Source organism: Argentina silus (genome assembly GCF_951799395.1).
Source record: "Argentina silus genome assembly, chromosome: Y".
Classification (NCBI taxonomy): domain Eukaryota; kingdom Metazoa; phylum Chordata; class Actinopteri; order Argentiniformes; family Argentinidae; genus Argentina; species Argentina silus.
In genome coordinates, this window is record NC_139654.1 from 18,017,549 (window position 1) to 18,044,029 (window position 26,481).

Genomic DNA, 26,481 nt, shown 5'->3' on the forward strand with positions numbered 1-26,481 from the left:
ATGGGTCGTGGATGGGTCTTCCAGCATGACAATGACCCAAAACATACAGCCAAGGCAACAAAGGAGTGGCTCAAGAAGAAGCACACTAAGGTCATGGAGTGGCCTAGCTAGTCTCCAGACCTTAATCCTATAGAAAATTTGTGGAGGGAGCTGAAGCTTCGAGTTGCCAAGCAAAAGCCTTGAAACCTTCAGGATTTGGAGAGGATCTGTAAAGAGGAGTGGACCAAAATCCCTCCTGAGATGTGTGCAAACCTGGTGACCAACTATAAGAAACGTCTGACTTCTGTGCTTGCCAGCAAGGGTTTCTCCACCAAGTACTAAGTCATGTTTTGCTTGGGGATCAAATACTTATTTCCTTCGATCAAATGCAAATGAATTTATAACTTTATATAATGTGTTTTTTCTGGACTTCTTTGTTGATATTCTGTCTCTATTTGTTGAAATAAAAGTACCATAAAAATTATAGACCGGTCATTTCTTTGTAATCGGGCAAATTAACAAAATCAGCAGGGGATCAAATAATTATTTCCCCCACTGTATATGTCTCTAGTGCAGGGGTGTCCAAAGACCGGCCCACGGACCAATCAAGGCCCATAAGAGATTTTAAACGTTAGATTTTAAACAATACATTTTCAAAATGTATACTTATGCTGCAGTTCTTATTTTGACCATGCGATGGCAGCTCTCAAACTCGCCAATTGTAGATTGCATTGTGTGGTCAAAAGAAGAAGCCCAACTAACGGCCAATGGCAGCTACTGCGGCACAATCCAAAGAGAGGACGTCAGATCTTTGACTTATTAAACAGCTAATTTGTAAAGTTTCCGTCACAGCCACAGCAAAAAAGAAGCACAGATTTTAAGAACGCTGGCATTGTGAATATTTTTTCACTGAAAATCGAGGGAAGTGTGTTTGCCTTATTTGCCAAGAGTCAGTTGCTGTAGCCAAGGAGTTCAATATTAAGAGACATTATGACACAAAGCATGGGAGCATTTTCAAGACATACACAGGGGATGCAAGGTTGGAAAAACTAAAACATTCGGAGGCAAGCCTAGCCTCACAACAAGGGCTGTTCACTCGAGCTAACAATGCGCAGGAAAAAGTCACCAAGGCCAGCTACGAAGTGGCAATGCTAATCGCAAACCACGGGAAACCCTTTGCTGAGGGTGCTGAGCGCCTCACGAAAGTGGTGGATGTTGTGTGCCCAGAAAAGCAGGACATCATGAATGTGAGTCTTTCCCGGAATACTGTTGCCCATAGAATAGAGTATTTATCATCTGACATAAAGAAGCGAGTGAGAGAGAAAAGGCAAGATTTCAATTTCTGTAAGAGGGGTTGATGACAACATGCATGTTACAGAAGAGCTACTTGATCTTCAGAGTCGAAAAGGACAAACAAGGGGGTCAGATTTATTCCAGGCAGTGTCTGATGCTACTGAGGACATGCAATTGCGATGGGAGAAATTGAGTGGAATAACCACGGACGGCGCTCCAGCGATGACAGGTGAGCGGCGCGGATTGGCCATGTTGGTGTGCAAGAATGTGAGCGAGTCAGGGGGCGACGCTATTAAACTCCACTGCATTATTCACCAGCAAGCCCTGAGCGCAAAATGCATCTTGTTGTCATGATTGTGAACTTTATTCGTGCAAGGATGCAGGATATGGGGATGTGATTTATCACAATGACGTCAGATGGCTCATTCGTGGCTCTGTGCTGCAACACTTTTTCTCCCTGAGAGCAGAGATCGAACAGTTTCTGACAGGGAAGGGTCAGCCATGGGGAGAGCTGTCAGACCCTGCCTTGCTGGCAGACCTTACATTTTTGACCGACATCAAGGGACATTTGAATGTACTCAACACCAGTCTGCAAGGGAAAAACACAGTGGTGTCCCAGATGTACACAAACATCAAAGCCATGCTGCTAAACTCCGCCTGTTTGACAGACACCTGACTCAGACTGAACCCAACGTCACACACTTCTCCTACCTACGAGAGGTGATGGCCTGTTTTCCAGATGAAAATATCGCTGGACAAATGGGGAATCAATGTGCACGTGATTGCATCACTGTCTGCAGAGTTCAACAGGCGTTTTCAAGATCTCAGTTATTGAGAAGGACATTCTCATGTTCTTGTGTCCCTTTACTGTTAATACTGATGATGCTCCTGAGGAGCTACAGCTGGAACTCATTGAGATGCAAGGTGACGATGCACTGCACAGCCGTCACCAGCAGCAGTCTCTGCCAGACTTTTATCAGGGCATGATTAAAGCGAGATTTCCCCAGATATGGTGCCACGCAAAAAGAATGCTGAGCTTATTCGGTTCCACTTACATTTGTGAGCAGACTTTTTCTATTATGAACTTGAACAAGAACCGTTTGAGATTGAGATTGAACGACACCCACTAACGTGACGTCATGCGAGTCACTACCACGGCTTTCAAATAAGACTTGACAGATACTTCGTTCCAAATCAGTTTCACATCTCTCATTAGGCCTGTCCAGTGAGTGAAGTCCACCAAACCCAAATGAATATGAATATACTATGTCAGAATATAATACAAAACTAATTGCATTACACTTGGTGGGTGAATACCAAATTTGAATACTAGCCTATAAGAATGTGAAGAAACTGTGTTCTGCAGGTCTCATGCTGTTTTTGTTCAAGAGGCCTGAAAGTTCCATAGCAGTTGCAATAAGAATAGTGTCAAAGGAGCTCACAGAATGTTGGCCTAAATCAACATTCCACCATGTTAACTGGATGAGTTTTTGGAGTTACAAAAAGCTTAATAGTTTCAAAAGTATAATGGGTATCAGAAAGCTTTTTACAGGTTTTATAATTTGGAGACCTCCATGTTAAAATTGCCACTTTCATGCTTGAATAGTTTGAAAAGTACATTGCACATTGTAAAGTTGGATTGGTGTGAATCTCTTAAAAGTTGTAGGAGTTGGAAGAGTTGAGTTGGAAGAATTGGAAGAATTTAAATAATAAGTAGTATGAGCAAGAACAACAGTTAGTTGCCCATTAATTAGGCTACAGTTCAGCTGTTGAAATGAACATGCACAGTTGTATGTTAAAAGAAATGTCTGAAAAGAAACACAATAATACGTTTTTTGTAAATAATGTGCACTGTGTTACAACTGATGGGTGAAATTGTTGAACCTTAGGCAAGAATAGAATATATGGGCTCCAGTTGTTGCTAAATAGAAGATTTGATATACAGTGCCTTCGGAAAGTATTCAGACCCCTTCACTTTTTCCACATTTTTTTGCGTTATAGACTCAATTTAAAATGGATTGAATTAAAAGAATTTGCCATCAAACCACACACAATACCCCAGAATGACAAAGTGAAAACAGGTTTAGAAATTTCATTCAATTAATTAAAATTTAAATACCTCATGTACATAAGTATTCAGACCCTTTGCTATGACACTCTTAAAATTAGCTAAAAGGCAAAAATGTCATCAACAAATCACTCAATAAGTTGAATTGAGTCCATCTTAATGCAAGGATAACAGTTCATGTAATTTTGGAATTAATATATTTATTTTTATAGGGTCTGATTTGCATAGGAATCAATTACTGTCGATCAGGATGTCGCTACCAACTCAGCAAATTTCATAATTTTCTCTTGATCCTGACAAACTCCCCAGTCCCTGCCGGTGACAAACATACCCATAACTTTATGCAGCTACCACTATTCTTCACACGAGAGATGCGGAAACTGCATTGCATGTGCTGGATTTGCACCAAACTTAATGCTTTCTAGTAAAACCAAATATTTGAGCCACTTTCTTTGCTGCATCACTTGAATTCATTGTTGCAAACACAATTATTGGTTATAGACCAATTTTGTAGAGTGATTGAGAATCATCTTGTCCCATCGCTTTTTCCTCTTTAACTTTGTAGATTTTTGTAAGTCTCCCCAGGCCTCAGGGTCACATTCCTGAGCAGTTTTGTTCCTCTTCATTTGCTCAGTTTGTAATGACAACTTGATCCTCACAGTGTGTAATTGATTCCTATGGAAATCAGAGACCCTATAAAAAGATATTAACTCCAAAATTACATTAACTGTTTTCCTTCCATTAAGATGGACTCAATTCAACTTATTGAGTGATTTGTTGATGACATTTTTGCATTTTAGCTAATTTTAAGAGTGTCATAGCAAAGGGTCTGGATACTTATGTACATGAGGTATTTCTGTATTTCAATTTTAATACATTTACTGAAATTCGCTTTGTCATTCTGGGGTATTGTGTGTGGACTGATGGCAAATTATTTTAATTCAATCCATTTTAAATTGAGTCTATAACACAACAAAATGTGGAAAAAGTGAAGGGGTCTGAATACTTTCCAAAGGCACTGTATATGTTGGAATCTTGCTGGCCTTAAAAAAAAATTTAATAATCTGGACAAATAAACATTGTCTTAATGTAGAATACATGAACAAATTGGAGTTATTTAATGGTTTTCAACTCAATAAGACAGTTGTTCAAGAAATGACTGTCAATCCGTTTATTTTATATTTGGTCATTCCAGTGCGGCCCCCAGGTGGTTTCAATTTTCCCAATCTGGCCGTCAAAGAAAAATGTTTTGACACCCCTGCTCTAAGTGGCAAGATAAATTGTCATACTTTCGTTTGTTAACGGCAAACAATTTGAGCTTGTTGTAAGCGGAGGTCAAGCATGCACACACACTCAGGAGCTGAAACAAAATGTGTAGCCTACAGATCATGAATGTCACACATCAACAACTGTCCAAGGCTACAGCAATTATATGACACCTATATGAAAATACATCATTTGTAGCCAACTATTATACATTATGTAATGGACAGGGGCAAAAAAAAAAGAACAGTCAAATACAGACAGTAGGCAACTATAAATGACTAGTTTGACACGGGCAGTAAAACAGTGAAAATATTCGTTGTTTTATTCTCGTCATTGCACATGGCATGTAAACATTTTTGATTAATTTATAAAAACTCTCATTTCAATCATGTGAAATATGTTCTTCTAAACTCTGGCCTACTGTAACATGCATTTCATTTCCTGATAAGATTCTAGCAAAAATACCTCAAAACACAGCTGAAGATGGCTGCAGTACAGGCCTGGCAGAGCATCACCAGAGAAGACACCCAGCATCTGGTGGGGTCAATGGCTCGCAGACTTCAGGCAGTATTGCATGCAAAGGATTGTAGTCCAAATACTCAACATCAGTGCTTAATTTGGACATTTGATAGATACAAACAGGGGGACTTTGCATACAAAGTGTTGTAATTTCTGAATGTTGAAAACAATATGGATGTATGAGTCGAAGGGAACAAAGGAACCAGAGACTTGTTTGCAGTGAAAAGCCCAAATGCGTTTTTCACCTCACAACTAGCATCACCAACCCAGTGAAAACAACCGGCGAATAAAACAAAATGCATAACCCTCTGTCACAACTGCGACCAAGTCTTAAAGGGCCCTAGCCCATATAACACAATACAAACATGCTGGTGAATTATATCAGTGTCTCTGAGTAGCATCCGCTACATGGACAGAAATACCATTAAATAAAAGCTGAGAATCTCTACTTTAACCTTGTAATAATTGTTTGATTTCAAATCCAAACTTTTGGAGTGTAGAGCCAAAAGAAGAAAAAAATGTTTCACTGTCCCGTTATACACAGGGCACTGTATGTAAGTGGGAGGGGCTAACAAGGCGTCCGAAAATATGCAGTTTCTGCCCCCAAAACGTCATGGCTACTCTCAAGTAAAACAATGAAACTACCACACATTTGGAAAATCTCTCTCTTCAACTGGTTTAACCACACAACTATTCAGTTTAAACATTTAAATCTTCGGTTGGTGTGAAGGAACTATTTGTGTCTCTATTAGCGTTAGCCAATAGAAAATTGACTCCTTCATTGGCACCACTCTTCTAATATACTATACTATATACTCTGTGCAAAACTGTCTCTTCCTCACTCCTCGTTTCAGTGTTCACATCACCAGTGGCCCACAGTGACTCTGGATGAGACCTCAGAACGAGCTTATGAAAAAGCTAAAAACACAGTCCTCCTGAATAAAAGTGACCGGTCCCTAATGTACGTCCTGACAGTGGTTGAAAGCTCATTCCACCACTGGGGCACCAAGACAGAGAAGACCGTGACTGAGCAGAGCGATCACTACGTCCTCGTAGAGATGGCGGTGCCAAGCAGCCAGCAGAGGTGAAATAACGGAGTGATCTGGCTGTTCCCTTTACCACTTTGTAAGCGAGCACCAGGGTCTTGAATCTGATACTGGGAGTGGAGGAGAGGGAGAATTTGGGGGAGATTGAACACGGGAGATGACAAGTGCCTCGACCAGGAGTTGCGCTGCTTCTCTCGTGAGGAATGGGCGTATCCTTTGAATGTTGTACAGGAAGAATCTACAGGAGTGGGCCACCGCTGTGATGATGTTAGCCGCACAGGACAGTTGGTTGTCCAGGATCACCCCAAGGGTCTTTGCTGTCTGGGAGGGGGACACAGGAGTTCTCCACAGTGATGGAGAAGTCTTGGAGAGGGCAGGCTTTCCCAGGAAGGAAGAGCAGCTCTGTCTTGTCAAGACTGAACTTGAGGTGGTGAGCAGATGTCCAGGCAGAGATGTCTGTGAGACACATGTTGCCACCTGTGTGTCAGAGGGGGGGAAAGAGATAAAAAGTTGACTCATCAGCATAGCAGAGGTACAAGAAACCATGTGAGGAAATTACAGAGCCAAGAGATTTACAGAAAGACCAATAAGGGTCCTAGGACAGAGCCCTGGGGGACACCAGTGGTGAGGGTGCGTGATGTGGACAGCGTTCCTCTCCACGTTACCTGGTATGAGCAATCAGCCAGGTAGGATACAAACCAGGAGAGTGCAGAGCAGATGCTCAGCTCTGAGAGGGTGGAGAGAAGGACCTGGTGGTTTACTGTGCCAAACGCAGCAGACAAGAGTTTTGGACAACAGATAGGTCAAGTGATGGCTTCTTGAGAAGAGGTTTGACTCTGGCTGTCTTAAAGGCAGCCGGGACAGAGCCAGTGGTCAGGGAGGAATTGATGAGGGTGGTAAGGAAAGGAAGGATGTTGTTCTTGATGGATTGGAGAAGGGGTGAGGGGATGGGATAGAGAGGGCAAGTGGTTGCCCGATTGGATGAGACACATTTCAGGATATCATCAGGGGGGAGAGGGGAAAGAGATGATAAACCGGAGCCAAATCTACGAGTGGTAGTAATGATGGCAAGAGGTTGTGTGAAAGAGCTGCTAAGGTCATCAACCTTCTTTACAAAAGTAGGTGACGAAGTCATCTGCAGAGAGGGAGGAGGGGGCTCTTAGCTGCTCAAAGGCCTATTCTACTAGCTCACAGGGATTCAGACAGCCATAGTGCGGGAGGAGAGGATCTTGCTGGCCTAGAGGAGAGTGGACACAGAGAGTCAAAAGACAAGGAAAGAGTGGATATGAGGATGGAGGAGGCAGCATCAGTTGACAAAAGGGAGAAGGATTCAGTCAAGGGTAGGGAATAGTGTTGCACGACATACCGGTTCTACAGAAGTATCACGATACTCTGGTTTGAAAACGGTTCTATACTAAGCAAACTTAGAACAGTTTTTTTTATGTTTTTACCATAAATGCTTGATGCAGTATTTACTTTGAGCTGTGCGGAATATTATCTTATAAGTGTAATTTGTCTATATGCTTACGGGGGGCAGTGTGCTCTGGCATGCACTCTGCATGTATAGTGGGCACGTGTGGCTGGGAAAGACAAACCTAAACAATCGCACAAGGAGTTGACAAGGAGGAGGAAAGAGAAGGATGGAAACCGCAATTGTCGATGCTGGCTGTCCCCAGCTTGTTGATAAAAACGATGCCAGAAGTGAAATCTGGCATTACTTTGCTTATAGAGCCAATTTGTAAAAGATGTTACAAGGCCATACAGTCAAATGGAGGCAGCACGTCAAATTTAGCAAAGCATCTTTCTTCTTTCGACCTCTTCAAGGAGTTCAAATCATGACAGGTCAGCGAGTAGGTCTGATAGTTAAGGATATGCTTAGATACATGATTTGATAACATAACACGTTCAGGGATGAAAATGAAGTTCAGCATGTCCTTAAATATTCAGTCAAGCAAGCGAGTGAGTTTAAAAAAAACAAGTGTCTTCTCCTCTCCTGGTGAACTGAACGTATGAGAAAGACTCAAAAGATGCCAAATGACTGAACAGAGCTGTAGCTGAATTTATCTGTATTGATCAGATGACTGTGTATACGATCAGGAACCTTGTGCAACCTGTTGAATCTTGGAAAATGCAGTCATGGTGCATAGGATGTTCAACTTTATATTCTGATCACATAGCAGAGAGTCTGCATGAAATGGTATACCAGTCATGGGAATTGGACCCATCAAAAATGGCTGGGATAACCACAAACAATGCCTCAAACAACAAAACAGCATTTGCAGACTACAGCTGGGTCCCATGTTTTGGCCAACATGTGCATCTAGTGGTAGGCAAGGCTACAGACCTGGACCGTGTCTCGCCATGCCTGTCCAGGCTCAGGAAGACAGGAAAAATAAGAAGACCTTGCAAGTACCCCAGCACACTCATCCATGATGAGCCTACATGCTGAAACTCAACCTTTGAGATGGTGGAGCGGTTTTGTGAACAGCAACAAGCCAAGTGTGCGGTTCTGGCTGAAAACAGAAAGAAATGACACTGATATCACCATACTTGAGACTGTGAGAGAGGTCCTTGCCCCACTGAGTAACTTCACTGACGCATTAAGTGGAGAGAGAGATCCCACACTGTTTTCTGTCCTGCCCCTGATGTAGAAGACATTCTACATGTGTGTGACAGAGGATGAGGCAGACAGCATCTTTAACCTTGACATGAAAGAGAAAATAAGAGATGACCTGAAGAAGCGATATGAAAACATACTGTTGCAAACCTTTCTCAACACAACAACCTTCCTGGACCCTAGGTTTAAGGACAGTTTTGTGACAATGGAGAAAGAGGTAAAGGAAATGCTTCTGCAGAAAGCTGATACAGTTCAACAGCCAGAGGAGCAGACCCAAGAGGCAGATGAGCAACATGAAGAACCAACAGCAGCAACAAAGAAAAGAAAAACAGACCTGAAAAGGCTGGTATCCAGCATCATGGTTGAAAAGAGGGGGGGCAACAGCTGAGTCAGCAGTGGCTGGGGTTGGGAGAGTGGGCATGATTCCCAAAACCCCTGCTGACAAATTTACCAATGAGTTTTTGGTGTACAATGAAATGACAGAGATAAGTGCTGAAGACCCACTCACCTGGAAGAGCCATGAAGCCAGCCTGCCCACCCTTGCACAGTTTGCCAGACAGTATCTGTGCATTTCAGCCTCAAGCTGTGCTTCAGTTCAGCACATCAGGAATCATCTGTGGGCCTAGGCGCATAAGGTTAACCGAGGACCACATTGACACTCTTGTTTTCCTGGCCAAGAACCTGAAGCAGGCCAAGGCGGTGTCTGGGAAATAGCTTCAGAAAATAGTTAAAGTTCCTGGTTGTTGTAAAAGAGTAAGAAGACACATTAGCAGACAAAGGAACTGTCTGAAAAATAGCTAAGTTTAAAGCTTTGTTAAAAAAATAAAATAAAAAAATAAAAAATTATTATGTATGTAAGTCATTATTTATGATTATTTAATTTTCATATTCAAGATGTTCTTCTGTTATTTTATTAATAAAAATAAATGTTATCTGTGAAACAATTTCCATGTTCTGTTTCTGTTATTTAATAGGGTCTTTTACTTTGCCTGATGTTTTTTTGGTTGCAGTGCTATCATTTAAGAATCGAAATTGTGATGCAATGGTATCGAAGTCAAAATGTTGGTATCGTGACAACCCTAGAAGGGATGATAGAACAGAGAAAGAGAGAGAGGTGGGAGAGAGGGTCCGCAGGTTGCGGCGGGTAGTAATAGAATGGGTAGAGTTTGAATGGGAGGGGATGGATTTGAGGGGAGAAGGATAGAAAGTGATGGTCAGAAACCAGAAGAGGGGTAACAATAAGGTTGGAGGTGGAGCAGGATCTGGTGAACACTGCCTGATGAGTCGGAGGAGAGTGAGACAGGGTAAGGTCAAACGAGGAGAGAAGATTAAGAAAGTCAGAAGAATGAAACTTCTCTGATTTGATGTTGAAGTCACCCAGGAGAGCGAGCGGTTTGCCGTCCTCAGGGAAGAAGCTGAGAAGGGCATCCATCTCATCTCGTAAGTCACCAAGCTGACCTGGGGGGCCACAGATAACAATGTGAAGTTTGAAAGGGAAAGTAACAGAAACAGCATGGAATTTAAATGAGGATATGGACAGATATGATAGAGAAAGAACATTAAAATGTCCACTTAGGTGAGATGAGGAGCCCTATGCCACCCCCTCGACCAGAGGGTCTTGGGGTGTGAGAAAAGGACTAGGCAGCGGAGTGTGCTACTGGAGTAGCCGTGTTCTCTGATGTGATCTATGTCTCAGTGAGAGCCAGGAAGGAGGGATTTAAAGGAGACAAAGGATGCGATAGCCTCTCCTTTCTTTTCTGCTGACTGGCAGTTCCAGAGTCTTCTGGCAACAGCAAGATCAAGACATCTTGAGCATGTAGGGTACACCAGATTTGATTGGTTTGGTTGCTGTGGCGAGGTGGAGTGCCTCGTCTAAGTACCCTACAGAAAGGTGAAATATCATTAGGGAGAAAACACATTATAGCACATGAGATTCGATTGAGGGATTCTAAAGCAAAAAGCAATATAGCTAGCACTGATGACAACAATATCGAAAGCAAATACTCGTGTGGCCCTTCTCTCCATCCTTCCTTGATGGACTCCCACAGATAGACTCCCTTGTCTTTGTGCGCAGCTGACGCTGTCAGATCAGTTAAAAGTGCAATTCACAAATTGCTGATTGTGAGCATCTATCAGCAGTCCTACAGACAATAATTAGCCCACAAACTACCAGTCAACACTTTCAAAACAGCCAGATGGCCAATCTACTCAAAACAATAATAAAAGCTATTCAACAGAAACCGACAGACTAACCAATCCCACTTATTCTACCAAAAACTAACAAAGTAACTAGCAAATCATACTTTATTCAAATACAGAAGGAATTCTACTCAAATCAATCAATCCTGAAGACACAGAAGATTCCACAGCTATAGACAAACTGGTAGGCCATAATGCATGAAGAACCTTTCCCACAAGACTTTGGCTACACTACTTGCACGCTGGTCCTTGGTGGGGTAGACCTGAGCATAGTGGGTGAAGTGGTCTGTTATGACCAGGATGTTGCTGATGTTTCTGCTATAATTTTCTCTTTGGGGAGGACAAGCTTTCTCTGACAAGAATTGGGGCTTTTGGGGTTCCTATATAATACTCCATTTGTTAGGGTAAGCATGTTCCATGACCTCAGGAGAATGGTTTCCTCAGAGTTACCATTGTTTTTCATGGAGGGTCTCTTATGTGAGTTTAGGGCCCTGACAACAATGGATGTGACTGGATCCCTCTGCTGTCCGAGGAGATCCTGGCAGTAATCAGTAGACAGGTGGCCCAGACTTCTGGGGAGGGGACCTCAACCCAGTCGTCTTCCTCAGATGTGAGGCCATCTTGACAGCACGTCAGCGTTGAATGTTCAACTGACCTGGCCTGTACTGCAGCTTGAAATCAAAGTTGGACAGGACGGCCATCCACCTCTGTCCTGTGGCGTCCAGCTTGGCTGTGGTTTGCACATGGGTGAGGGAATTATTGTCTGTGTAAACCAGGAACTTATCCTTCAGGTAGGTAACTCCAGAGGGAGAACTGGGTACATAACCTTTGGTCCGCTCCTGGAGGGGCCTTACTACTAAAGTGTATCCTTCCACAACCTCCCGATAGTATCTGAAAAACCCAAGAAATGACAGGAGGGCCTTCAGGTTCTCTGGTCTCGGCCAAGAGGTGAGGGCTTCGATCTTGGAGGGGTCTGTGGAGATGCCCTGATCAGAGACTATATGGCCAAGGTACTTCACAGAGTTCTGGCAGATCTGGCACTTATCCACTGACAGCTTCAGTCCTCAGGCCTTCAGCCAGTCCAGAACTTTCATAAGTCTCTCCTCGTATTCCTCCAAGGTCCAACCGAATACAATCAGGTCATCAAGGTAGACTAGCACTTCAAGGAGGTTCATGTGTTAGAGAATTGTCCCATGATTCCTGTATTCTATTTTCAAGTATTCTATGTCACCTCTGGCCAAGTAGCAATCGATCAAATACACAACGCAGAGACTAAATAACACCTGGTGCTGGAGAAAGGGGAGTAGAGAGATAGGATCTGTGGCCTCCGAGGCCAAATTCCATGGCTAGTTTATATAGTTTCTCTGGGAGATGAGTCCCAGGGAGAGAGAGACATAACCTGCTAGCCTGAAACATAATTTCTTTGTAACATCGAATATAGTACCCTCTCCAAAAGACATTAACCTTCAGATCTCTTTATTTCATCTCATTACAAACCTGGAAACTATTATGTTGCTGCGGAAGAAATTACACATATCTAACACGTCACCGACAGGCTTCTCCATCAATGTTGCTGAAGCTCCGGTGACTCCTTGTGGCATCCTCTCAAACTGATAAATCCTGAGAGGACAGATGAATGCTGTTTTTTCTTTGTTTGGTCCAGCACCGAAAACCATGTACTTCCAGATAAGCAGTCCAACATGTCTATTCTGGGGACTGTGTCCTGGTCGGGGATGGTCCGTCTGTTCAGGGTGCGGAAGTCAATGCATAACCTGATTTGGCCACTCTTCTTCCTCACCACGACTATGGGGGATGCATAGCTTTGAGAGTCAGAGATGATTCCAGCATCCCTCAAAGGTGTTTTTGGACATTCTCTACATCTGCAGGAGCGATTCTGCAGACCTCTCTCTAAAGGGGCGATCACCTGTCATCCTTATCTGATGCTTCACTCCTTTAGCACACTCTACATCCCACTCATTCAGTGAAAATGCTTGAGCTCTCTTACTCAGCAGTCTTCAAGTGCTCTTTACAGTCAGATGGTATGAAAGGTGTCACCAAAGTTGAACAGGTGGGTCTGTGACTTGAGTGTGAGCCACGCTTTCAACATAATGCAGTTCCCCAATCTTCAGCCTGGGTTGCAGACTTACAGGCCCTCTTTTTTTTTTTCCCTGAGAAGGCACAATATGGATGCCACTGGTCATCATTACTTGACTAGCCATGGCACTCTTCTTAAAGGGCTCGATCAGGACAGTATGAGGCCTTGTTGCCTTGGTGAACTTCAATCTCAGCTTCAGCAAGGGGGGGGGGGTTAAAGTCAGGGGCCTGACAGAAGTGCATTTAATTAACCCTATGGGTTCATCTTCCTTCAGAGTGTTCTCTCTTTTCCTCTGGTGGCAGGCCTTTAGGCAGTTGGGGCTCTGACGGGGTACACTTTCCTGTGTTCCACAGTCCAGCTTCTCCCACAGCGTCCCTAGTACAGCGAACATGTTGGAGTTTGTTCCAAAGAAGACGTAGTAGTCTCTCTAGGGTGGTGGCCTCTGATCCCGCCTCTATGGGGAATGCCGCCACCTCTCTTGCGAACTCCGTTTCTGCCTCTCAGTGTACGGTTGACTCCCCCTCTCTAAAGAGTGCAGTCTCTGCCTCTCTGATGGGTTGACTAGATATCTGAGCTTCAACGGGTCGGACACAGACTTCCCTCATGGCTGCAATGATGGACTGTAGGTCACTCACTTGCTTCTGCAGCTCAGCCACATGGCCATCAGTCTTCACAGGAAAACTCTTCTGGGTCACAGGTTTCCAGTGTGATTGCCTCTCCGCTTCTCTCTCTTCCTCCTCCTCAGGGATTTCTCAGAGTAGGGTGGGGAAAGACGGAGGCTCGTCTCTCCTCTCTCGAGTATGAGGTTGACCAGGACCTCACAGCTATACAGAACTCCTCATCAGCAGCTCAACTCTTGACTTGGCCACATCTGGAACAGTCCATTCCTCCCTTTATCACAATCTTTTGCAGGAGCTTCTCCATGTGAAGTAGGAAGTCGGATATATTCTCAAGAAGTGGGGTTACACTAGATTTTTCCATGTAAGAATAATTCCCCTCCCCACCCTTAAACTCCATCAATGCCACATTAAGAAAAGGAAAGAAGAATAACTGCAATACAAAGAGGGGCATGATCAGTATCCTGATTTGTCTATTTTGGACTTTACAAAGTTTACAAATGATCATTGTGTTAACAATGATCATTGTGCAACTACAACAGCAGTTAATACTGTTACTACAGAGGGACCTCTTCATAAAACATTGTAGGCAGTAGTAGATAAACCATCAGAGCACTCACCAGCTATATTTTTTTCTATATGTTCAAACAAAAATACTTTGTCACTGAGGAGCTGTTAAATATTCAATGCAGCTTTTTATTAAACATATTCAAAATGTCTCTTCTGCTCTAACCCGGTACCATGACATGCCACACACAGCAAAGACAATGCCCACAGCATCCAACACTGCTGTTATAACACCAGACAAAAACACTGCTGTGGAATATGTGGGCTCACTTGGATATTACAATCAGGACTGATCTAGTTCTGAGAGGGATTGGATCCACTGAGGGTTTGTTTTAGCATGAGGACAGTGGTGCTAATAAGATGGAGCTGAGGTGTCTGTGAGGGGACTGGGTTGGCGATGTAGAAGGGAGTGTGGTTTTCTGTGAAAGACTTACCAGAGTCATAGCTTGGGGGCTTCATGTCACCTTGGTTCAACTCAGTCCCATATATGAACTTGTGGTACTTTGCCCTAGAGGGGAAAACAAAGAAACAAAGCTGGGCTTAGTGTGAGCAAAATACAGTGCCCTGCAGAAGTAATGGGACAGTGACAAACAAAAATCCAGACACGCTTAAACCTGAGCATTTCACTTAAACTCCTTTGCTTGATTTGCACCTCTGATTCAATTGTAGTGATTCAAATTCACATGATTTTGTGATAAAAGCAAAAACATGTCCTATTGATCTGCGATGACAGCGAAAAAAGGTATGTGCATATCTTTTTCCTTTTCAATTAAGAACATCCTGCATTTTTTGTGGGCTATTCCTGCTATTCCTTTTAGAGGTATTCAAAGATAGGACCTGTTGCTAAGCAACCATAGACAACAGTCTTCAAGCTTCTTGTCGAAACTAGGTTCACTGGGTTTGTGCAAACAAAGTGACGTAAATGTGAAGCAAACAAACTGTTTGCTTGTTAGCTGGAGCTGCTTGCTAGCGGTGTCCTGCTCAGGCGAACACTTGGCCAAGCCACCACAGCCGAACTGTGGCGGAGGGTTTCATAGCTGTAGCACATCCTCCACCACAAAAAAAAACATCAGCCATGCCCTCCCATGAGAGCAGGCATAACAGCACCAAGTCTTGGAGGTTTTAAACTTCATCTGAAAGGTTTATCAACTTAATTTTGAAGAGGATAGATCATTTATTTCCTCCTCTAAAAACAACTTTTGTTCCCCTGTGATTGTGAATCGGCTGCACAATATATTTTGTATACCTTGTCTTGTGACAAGTGAGAAAACTGAGTTCAAAAGAAGCATGCTGGAACCTTTACAGATGCACTGTATAAGAGTGGTTCATTGTGTCGGAAGAACAGGCCATGCGTCATCCCAGACTAACTCACGGAACCTACACTATGGCCAGCGGTGGATTTACAGTGCCTTTGAAAAGTATTCAGACCTCTTCACTTTTTCCAAATGTTGTTCTGTTATAGACTCAATTTAAGATGGATTGAATTAAAAGAATTTGTCATCAATCCACACACAATACCCCAGAATGACAAAGCGAAAACACATTTTTTGAAATGTCAGTACATTTATTAAGATTGATATACAGAAGTACCTCATGTACAAAAGTATTCAGACCATTTGCTGTGACGCTCTTAAAATTAGCTAAAATGCAAAAATGTCATCAACAAATCACTCAATAAGTTGAATTGAGTCCATCTGAATGCAAGGATAATAGTTCATTTGAATAGTTAATAGTTCATTAACATCTTTGTTTTTATAGGGTCTCTGAATTGCATAGGAATCAATGACACACTGTGTAGATTAGGATGTCACTACCAACTCAGCAAATTTCATAATTTTCTCTTGATCCTGACAAACTCCCCAGTCCCTGCCAGTGACAAACATACCCATAACTTGATGCAGCTACCACTATGCTTCACACGAGAGATGGTGCATTGCATGTGCTGGATTTGCACCAAACTTAATGCTTTGTAGTAAAACCAAATAAACACATTTCCAGCCACTTTCTTTGCTGTATCACTTGAATTCATTGTTGCAAACACAATTATGGATATGAGATCATGGAAAATAATCGAAGGGATTATTTTTGGCCACTTGGTTATAGACCAATTTTGTAGAGTGACTGAGATGATGTTGTCCCATCGACTGTGCTTTTTCCTCTCCACCATTCAACTTTGTAGATTTTTGTAAGTCTCCCCAGGCCTCAGGGTCGCATTCCTGAGCAGTTTTGTTCCTCTCCATATGCTCAGTTTGGAATGACAACCTGATCCTCACAGTGTGTAAATGATTCCGATGCAAATCAGAGATCCTATAAAAACAAAGATATTATTTCCAAAATGAGTGATTTGTTGATGGCATTTTGCATTTTAGCTAATTTTAAGAGTGGCATAGCAAAGGGTTTGACATTTCTAAAAACCTGTTTTCGCTTTGTCATTCTGGATTGATGGCAAATTCTTCTAATAAATTTTAAATTGAGTCTATAACACAACAACGTGGAAAAAGTGAAGGGGTCTGAGTACTTTCCAGAGGCACTGTACCCTTCATGTTAATTGGGAAACTTACTTACTTAACCTGCTTAGTTAGGCCTTCTCTAAAAGGGGCTCCCCCCCCCCCGAATAATAACGTGTGACCTGTACAGGCTATGTTTGACTGATACACGTCACACCGTGACCGGGATTGCCCAGAGATAACCTCACCAGAAGCAGACCAGAAACCAGGAGTGATTAACCCCAACTACGCGCACCCTGTTCCCTGGAGTTGGGCCAAAACTACTGTGTGGAGACCGATGAGAGCCTGGCATACCCCGCCCGCCAGATTCCCAGACTCTCCTTTCTGCTGTAAAAGCCTCGGTAAGTCCTCTTGCGCAATCCCGAACAAGCATACACGCATGAGTGAATAAAGTGTGACTGATGTTAAACCTTCACTTGGAATAGTGGAGTCGTCACTAGAAAGTGGTGATTAAAACGTGTTATCCATATATCTGTTAATTCTCTTAAGCTCATGAGTCGCCATTTACCTGGTATATATTCTGTATATTCATTATTGATCTATCCTAAATCTGAAACCAGTAATAGTAAGACGACTACTGTCCAAGTTCTGCGTATTCTGTATTGTACAATCGTGCGAGAAAAGACTTCCACATGACATCGGAAGATGGCATGAAAACTAAAACCAAAGCACTGGCTGAATCGAAAGTGGAAGCAGAGCAGAGGGCCAGGGCATTGACTGGATCCATAGGGGAACACGAACGAACCAGGCTCGACGCAGAGGAGAGGGCCATGGTGCTGGCCGAATCGGAAGTGGAGTCTGACCGAGCCAGGCTTGAAGCAGAGGAGAGGGCTGAAGTGCTCAAGGTGAAGCTCGAGACAGAATGCGCTAAAAGCCGGAAGTGGAGGGAGAGAGCTAAAGGGAGACGAACAAAGGAGGGGCCAGCCCCTCCCCTACCAACCATCTGCCCTGTGAAAGAACTCAAGCAAATGGTAGCTGCAGTGCCATGCTATGGAGTTTACAGTTAAGATTCATTCTCTTCCTCTGATGATGTTGTTGCAACTCAAGAAAAATGTATGATTAATTAAAGTTAGAAAACCAAGGAAAAAAAAAAAGCCGGCCCAGACAATGATGAAGAAAAACCGTCACACACAAGGTTCCTGACCCCAAGGATGTCGACAAGTGGTCAAAAGAGGCATCAGACCCACGCACAGCAGGTATCTCCTCGAGAGATTGAAGCCGTGAGACTAAAAGTGGAGAACGCTCTGGGTGTAGATGGGCAGAACCTCAATGGAGCCTGGGAAAGTATTCAAGAATGGGTGATTTCAGCCTCCCATGCCACCACTGACTGGACTGAGGTAACCAAGTGCCTCTAGAAGCCCGGTGAGCACTTTGCGGACTTGGAGGAACGCTTCCGTCAGACGTGGCTCAGACACAGTGGTTTACCTGCCATAACTTCAGACAACATGGACAGGACCGTCAATGGAGGCCTAAACCATCAGCTGATGCAAGCAGTGAGAGAGGGACTTTGAAGGACCGTGGTCACCGTAAGTGCAGAATGGAGAAATGCCAGTTATGGTGAACTCGTGGCAAAACTTTCACAACTGGATCGTAACCTGGGAACAGGAAGTTCCATAAAGGTCAGAGCGGTCTTGAAGAACCAAAATCGAGCAGACAGGGAGAAGAGTTTTCACTACTGCAAAAGACCTGGACACTGGAAGGAGGACTGAAAAAAATGGCAGGAATCCCAGAGGGGAGAAAACAAGATCCCTGACAAACTCAAACTCAAACTCGATGCTTCAACAAGTTGGTCAGGTGTCCTCGGATCAGCAGAGGGTTCTGTTGGCCTCTGTGGAGAGTTGTTGACTAGATGCCCCCCTCTTGCGCCCTCTTCAGGCTGCCGTTCACGAGAAATGATGGGATATATGCTTCACTGGATGTCTGGGGAAGAACGATTTACTTCCTGGTAGACACTGGAGCTAAAATAACAATTATCACGAGCAGCAGCCAAAAAGGAATCAACATCTCCTACACTGGAAAAACAAGGCGCATGGAGTAGGAGGGGGGAAACTGGAGCTCCACGAAACCAAGCCAGTGGAGATACAAATTCGACCCACAAGTCTCACAGCAAAATTGTGGATTGGGAAGCATGTGGAACAACCCATCCTAGGGCTTGACATCATGACAAAAATGAACACCACTCTGAGCCGACTGTGATATCTTCCAGCACAACTGTCAAGACCTGGTCATGGACCAGGCAGATGAAGGAATGGTTAAATCCACACCCTTTGACAACCTTGACATGATACTGTTTACCGATGGGTCCTTCATGGTGGAAGACGGAGTGCAGAAGGCTGGATGGGCTGTCAACACTGATAGCGACATGATAGCCTCTGGCGCTCCGCCCCCTGGGACTGGGGTCCCTTGGAAGCTATTACCCTATCTGGCTACTCAGATTCATTCACTAGGTCATATCAGAACAGACAAAACGGTTCACCGCTACTCCAACCAGTAGTGGAACCCAGCTTTCAGGAAACAGGCAGAAAGAATTGTATCTCAGTGCCCTACCGGTCAGAAAAACAACAACCAAGGAAGAGTATCAAAATCTGTTGGTGGTTGTTGACAAACTCTCTCAATGGGAGGAAGCCTTCCCTACCAAAAAGGGAACTGCTTTACCTACAGCCAAAGTGCTAGTCAAAGAAATCATTCCATGATTGTCACGCCTGAGGTTTCTGTCCGTTGACTCTGGCACCCCCCTCTGGCTATACGGGTCAGTGCCTCCCAATCTACCTTGAATCACCCTCATTGATATCACCTGTGTGTTCTGTCCCCTGTTTGTATAAATAGCCTGTGTGTTCCCCATGTCTTCGTCCGAGATTCTCCCCGTCTGTTGTGAGTACCCTGTCTGCCTGTCCGTATTGTTGGTCCCCGTGATAACCCTGTATCCAGTATTTTCTGTGTACCTTATTTAGCGGAGCTTGCTTTCTCCACCTTTGTTTTACCGTTTGGTCCCCGTGTTTGTTTGTTCCCGACTCCCTACTTCTGTTACATTAAACCCCCCTGCTTTAAGAACACTGTACGCCGTTGTCTGAGTATCTCTCCGCACTTGGATCCACCACACTACCACCCACCCTAACACATGATGGGGTCTACCAGAACAAATAGACTCTGACCAAGGCTCTCACTTCACTGGGAAGATCTATGAAGAAGTCAGCAGGACGCTGGAAGTAAAGTGGTCACTCCACTGTCCCCATCACCCTCAATCATTTGGGCAGGTGGAACGAATGAATCAAACTCTTAAAGAGAGACTCGCCAAAATGCATCATGAAGGGGTGCCCTGGCCAGAGGCCCTGCCTGCAGTACTGTGCAGTATTAGAGCAACACACAATAATACCACAGGACTGAGCCCCTTCAAAGTCATCACAAGCAGCCCAATGTCACTACCCGGTACTATTGATCTGAGACGAGCAGACATGCTTCTGATGAGCGACGGTTTCTCAATTATTGTTTAGCTCTTGGCAAAGCCACTAAAGCAGCTGAACAGCAGGTACATGATGCGTGGGTAGAGGCTCCTGAGGGGGGACACACTATCGTGCCAGGTCAATGGGTTATGATACACAAACCACAGAAAGTTGTTAGAAGCTTGATGGGATGGTCCCTATCAAGTTGATAACCAACACAGCAGTTAAAGTAGAGTACATCAAAATGGATACACGCCAGTCACTGTAAACTCATTGATCATACTGGGGTGGATCAAGCCTTGGGGCTACAGAACCATGAGCAATTGGCTGTGGGGGCCTACTCTGGGTGAAGACGGTGTTAATGGGGAATCATTTATTTGATGTCACGTCCATGCTGGTCTACCTCAGATGGGGAAATGTATTGTTTTGCTTTGGGCAAACACTTCAACACTTCAATAAGAACCTTGTTTCTGCTGTTTTTCTTTTTTTATCCGTCTTTCAGGTGGAGTTGTCCAAATCAGGGTGAGCTGCACCAATTCCAACTGACATCACGCCTGGAACTTCAACGTTACCGTGTCACCTATCAAGTGTGCTTCAGTAACGACTTGATAGATCAGTGGACTGAAAAACACATTTTATGGAAAGCTGTCATATTTAAGCATACACAGTATAACAACAGTGTAGACTAAGAGTCATCAAGACTGAAATGACGCATGCTTGGTAAGAGCTTGGTATGCCTTAAAGTTTAAGTATCAGTGATTCATTTTGATATGACATTGTTTGCTGTTTTTTATATATTTTATTATTCATTTCTGTATTTCCTTATTTCATTGTTGTACCTTGTTTTCCCACTGAATAATCAACTGTTGTAACTTTTCTAGCTGTCTGACTGATGTAGCCTTCACCCCTCCCTGGGTTTAATGGTATTAAGTTCCCGAATCTAACGGCAATTCTGTATGAGGATGTTGTCCTAGAGACAACAGGGGGGGGTGTTCAGTAAATGAAGGAATGTAATCACTTTTTATTCTGGCTGTTTTTTTATACTTTTAATGTTTTGATGTCTTTATTGTTATTTCGGTAATTCTTGATTATTGTACTTTGTTTAAAATAATCATAGAGGGGACTGTTAGAATTGTCCAATGATTTCTGTATTCTATTTTCAAGTATTCTATGTGCCCCTCACCTCTGGCCTAGTAGTAACCTATCAAATACACAACACAGACACTAAATAACACCAGATGCTAGATAAAGGAAGTAGAGGGATAAGGACCTGTGGCCTCCAAGGCCAAATTCCATCGCAAGTTTTTATAGTTTCTCTGGGAAAGAGAGAGAGAGAACCTGCTAGCCTGAAACTTAATTTCTTTGTAACATTGAATAAAATACCCTCTTCAAAAGACATCAACCTTCAAATCTCTTTATTTCATCTCATTGCTGCGGAAGAAATTACACATATCTAACAGTGTCTGACACCAAACACATCCATCCTACCAAAATGCACTCAATAGAAGACTGTGCTCAGATGATACTCGACCACTCCATTACTGCCTCGGCTGAACCCAAATAAAAAGCATTTTAAATGTACTATTGCTGAGTAGAGTCATAAGGTAATGTGTTGAGTACTGACCTCTCCTGCTTCAGGGCAAACTCCAGCATCTTGATCCTCCTGACTAAGTCCTTCTTTAGGTTCTCCTGGCCTTTCCTCTCGCCCTGCAGGAACATGATCTGGGCCTGCGTGCACGCACACACGCACACCAATTAAAAACATATTCAGCACAGCCAAAAATGTATTCAATTAACATCAGCGATGTCAACTCGTTTAGTTATCGTTCTGAATTTTCTAACATGATAAGGCTTTATAGGCATAATTGTCTGTCATCTTGGTCAAAGCATTTTCTCAGCAACAAGAAGAATGCCCCTCAGTGATTTATAACTGATTTATTGTGAGTGATTTGACATTCCAGACAGTTTTGGAGAGATTGCCAGGACAATGTCTAAGGTAGAAGAACGATTTAGGCCTAGTTTTGGACGTCCTAAATACATAAGTGTTTTTGGCAATACTTTGGTTTTATCCAACTGCTTGGAGAGGTATTGGTAACATGTGAAAAAGAATACCAAATGTGGCATATTCTTGGCACAAGCTTCAAACGACGGAGAGAAAAATCGCCTCCAGAGACAGAAAGATATCAAATCAATATGCATGGCATTGGCATGATAGCAAATAAATCAGTTTTAATTTAGATTAGATTTATTGTCATTGTGTACAAGTACTGAGACAACAAAATGTAGTTTGACATGTAACCAGATAGTAAATAGTGGCATAGTGCAAAATACACGAAATTGTAGACAGTGGATGGTATTACAGTATAAGGTATTACAGTGAGTATAAATAAGTGAATATACATGAGATGAATATCAATATGATATGTACAGTTGAACAAGGGCAATAGGTCTTGAGGTATGTTGCATATGTAAGATATATAATTAGAGACCAATATAATAAATATGGTATGTGCAAACAAGCAGTAGTGCAAAAGCTAAATTTAGTCCTGAGTGTGCAGCCAGTAAAGGTATGGGGGGAGGATACACAGATACTGGGAGTCAATGTTCCTCTTGCTGGGGGGTGGAAGGGGGCGGCTGGGAGAGGGGGGGTGCTGGGCTGGGCTACCACCGGGATTCTGAGTTCAGCAGAGTAACAGCTGTAGGGAAGAACCTGTTCCTGAGCCTGCTGGTGCGGGAACGGAGACTCCTGACTCGATGGCAGGGAGTTGGGCACCGGTGATGTGCTGGGCGGTTCTCACCTCTCGTTGCAGGGTCTTCCGGTCGGAGACAGAGCAGCTGCCATACCACACAGTTTGTCAGAATGCTCTCGATGGTGCACCGATAAAAGTTGACCAGGATCCGAGGAGACAGATGGGCTTTCTTCAGTCTCCTCAGGAAGTATAGAAGCTGCTGCGCCTTTTTGACTAGGGTGGAGGAGTTGAGGGTCCAAGAGAGATCCTCGGAGATATGGACACCCAGGAACTTGAAGCTGGAGACACGCTCCACCTCCATCCCATTGATGTAGATGGGGGTGTGTCTGCAGCCCCCAGCTTTCCTGTAGTCCACAATGAGCTCCCTGGTCTTCTTGGTGTTGAGGGTCAGGTTGTTGTCGGCACACCACACCGCCAGGTGCTGGACCTCTTCCCTGCAGGCCGACTCGTCGTTGTTATTGATCAGGCCTACCACCGTGGTGTCGTCTGCGGACTTGATGGCGTTAGAGACAGGCACACCGTCGCGGGTGACGAGGGAGTAGAGGAGAGAACTCAGCACACAGCCCTGTGGGACACCGGTGTTCAGGGCGTCTAACCTAACAGACTGGGGTCTGTTGGTCAGGGTCCAGTTGCAGAGGGAGGTGCTGATGCCAAGGTCACTGAGTTTGATGACGGTGTTGAATGCTGAGCTGAAGTCAACAGCATCCTTGCGTAGGTGGTGTTGTTATCCAGGTGGGTAGGGTGGAGTGTAGTGCCGTGGAGATGGCATCCTCAGTTGACCTGTTTGGGCGGTAGGCAAACTGGTGGGGATCCAGTGTGGGGGGTAGGTGGTCTTTAAGGTGAGCCAGGGCCAACCTCTCAAAGCACTTCATGATGATGGGAGTGAGTGCAACGGGGCGGAAGTAATTCAGGCCTGCTGCAGCAGAATGCTTCGGCACCGGCAAAATCTACTTTAAATCTACTCCCTCTGCTTCTACCCATGCCTTCCTCCATCAATTCCACCAGTTTCTCCCTTCAATAACAGGCAGCAGTTGTTGACGCGCACAGTCAGAGTCAGAATTGCATCACTAGGTCAATCACACAGCTTTCCTGAGCCGGGCAGAGTGCAGCGCAGGAGGCTACATTACAAGCAGCCTGGCACTCAAAACCGCCATTAGACAGGCGAAACAAATCAACACCAACAGATTTCAGACTAAAAGTCTTACAATGAGGTCACTATACAGGGCACAGTCTTCAGTCAAAAAGGTGAACTGCACCAAAACACAACAAAAGCCTATTTCAGTCCATGATGCTGCAGATTGTGTGCTGGAGCTGAAGTGTGTGCCTCCTCCAAATTGCTCAGGGCTGGAGAGCTTGGGGTTAGGATAAGCTTGTTCTCCCTCTAAACACCTCATCACCTGCAGTGGGACAATGTTTTTGTCGGTAAATCTGAGAAAAAAAGGATAGGAGTTACTGTGGAGTTCTGAGTTTCTCTTCAAAGGCACTGCTGCTGCCTGCAGTGATGAGTCACGGCAGAGCTTCAATCTGCATGATTTAAACAGCGTGAGCTTCATTTCACCCACCCTCCACGCAACAATCCCACAACCCTCCCCCTCTAACCCACACAGTTCACATCCAGTACAGACAGAAAAGAGCAGCAAAACAAGAGAGGGAAGGCAGGGGTGCAGCCCTACTCAGCCTATACAAGGGCCGTACTGACTACAACAGCGGCATCACCAGTACATATCTAACACAAGAGAATATGTAAAGGACCAAGAAAACACTGAAGCTATATTAAACTAGGACGTAGGAGCACATGACAAGGTCACAGTTGGTCAAGTTGACATTGTACAGTAAAAAGAAAGAAAGAAAGAAAGACTGTTTATTTGCCATGCAATCAATTCTCATAAATTGTTGGAATGTAATTTTTTGCACCCCCCCCCCCCTCCTTTCAGTGCCCATCTCTAAATACAGTGCATTCAGAAAGTATTCAGACCCCTTCACTTTTGACACATTTTGTTATGTTACAGTCTAATTCTGAAATTGATTAAATTATTCTTATTTCCTCATGAATCTACACACAATACCCCATAATGACAAAGCGAAAACAGGTTTAGAAATTGTTGCTAATTTATTACAAATAAAAAACTGAAATATCACCTTTACATAAGTATTCAGACCCTTAGCTATGACACTCAAAATTGAGCTCAGGTGCATCGTGTTTCCATTGATCAGAATCAGAATAATTCATTATTTGCACATACAGGAAATTGACTTGGTGAGGTTGGTGCATGGGACATAAAAAACAATAGCAAATATTGACAATTTACAAAATAGCTAAATATTAACAAAATAGCAATAACAAATTTACAAAATAAAACAATACATTTTGTAGGCTGTGCAAGGCTAAGTCCCAGAGTCAGTGAGAGGCAGGGAGCTTGTTTGTGAGCCCTACTGCGATGGGGAAGAAACTGTTCAGGTGGCGCGAGGTTTTGGTCTTGATTGACCGGAACCTTTTGCCGGATGGAAGTCAATGGAAGAGGTGGTGACCAGGATGGGAAGGATCAGCTATGATCTTTCCTGCTCTCTTACTGGTCCTGGAGTGGAACAGGTCCAGGAGCGACGTCAGGTTGCAGCCTATGACCGTCTCGGCTGACCGAATGGTCCGCTGCAGTCTGCCTTTGTCCTTGGCAGTGGAGGCAACGAACCAGCTGGTGATCAATGAGCTGATGATGGACTCCATGATGGCCATGTAGAACTCGACCGTCACTTTCTGCAGCATGTTGCATTTCTTCAGCTGCAGCAGGAAGAACATCCTCTGCTGGGCCTTCTTGATGGTGGAGGTGATGACCAACCTGAGGTCCTATTATATTATTGTCCCCAAGAATCTGAATGACTCCACAGTGTTCAGCTGGGATAGCTTGTCCTGGAGGAGAGCTGGGGCGATGGTGTTGAATGCGGAGCTGAAGTCGACAAACAGGATCCTGGCGTAGGTGCCGGGGGAGTCTAGGTGCTGGAGGATGAAGTGAAGTCCCATGTTGACTGTGTCGTCTACAGACCTGCTGGCTCTGTAGGCAAACTGCAGTGGGTCAAGGAGGGGGTTGGTGATGGCCTTGAGGTGGGTGAGCACGAGGCGCTCAAAGGTCTTCATTACCACAGAGGTCAGGGCGACTGGTCTGTAGTCATTAAGGCCTGTGATCCTCTGCTTTTTGGGAACTGGGATGATGGTGGATGTTTTGAAGCAGGCAGGTACCATGCAATCGACCAGTGAGGTGTTAAAGATGTCCGTAAACACTGGAGAGAGCTAGTCTGCACAGTGCTTCAGTGTGGAGGGGGAGACAGCGTCTGGTACAGATGCCTTGCGGGGGTTCTGAGTCTTTAACAGTTTGTTGACGACTCTTTCCTGGATGGAGAGGGGTGTGATTGGGAGGGGGGGGGGATTAATAAATTTGGGATTGAGTGAGTGGTGAAACCTGTCTGGTCGTTAAGTAATCGTCAGGTGGGAGGGGCTGCTATCCTGCTAGTCATCAGCAATCACA

General features: G+C 44.1%; 1 protein-coding gene across 6 annotated transcripts in view; it reads right to left on the reverse strand.

Moving 5' to 3' along the window:
• The window catches only part of LOC310824276 (striatin-like), a 113,406-nt gene that overhangs the window by 63,859 nt on the left and 23,066 nt on the right, over positions 1-26,481 (reverse strand). For 4 of the 6 annotated variants that reach the window (XM_083697148.1, XM_083697146.1, XM_083697144.1 and 1 more), the window contains exons 2-3: positions 21,838-21,941; positions 14,701-14,774 (exon numbers count right to left, since the gene is read on the reverse strand). In XM_083697148.1, coding sequence (XP_083553274.1) covers positions 14,701-14,774; positions 21,838-21,941 — 178 coding nt within the window. Of the gene's footprint in view, positions 1-9,296; positions 9,843-14,700; positions 14,775-21,837; positions 21,942-26,481 lie in introns of those variants that run through there. The other 2 variants (XM_083697145.1, XM_083697149.1) reach the window with 2 other exon arrangements.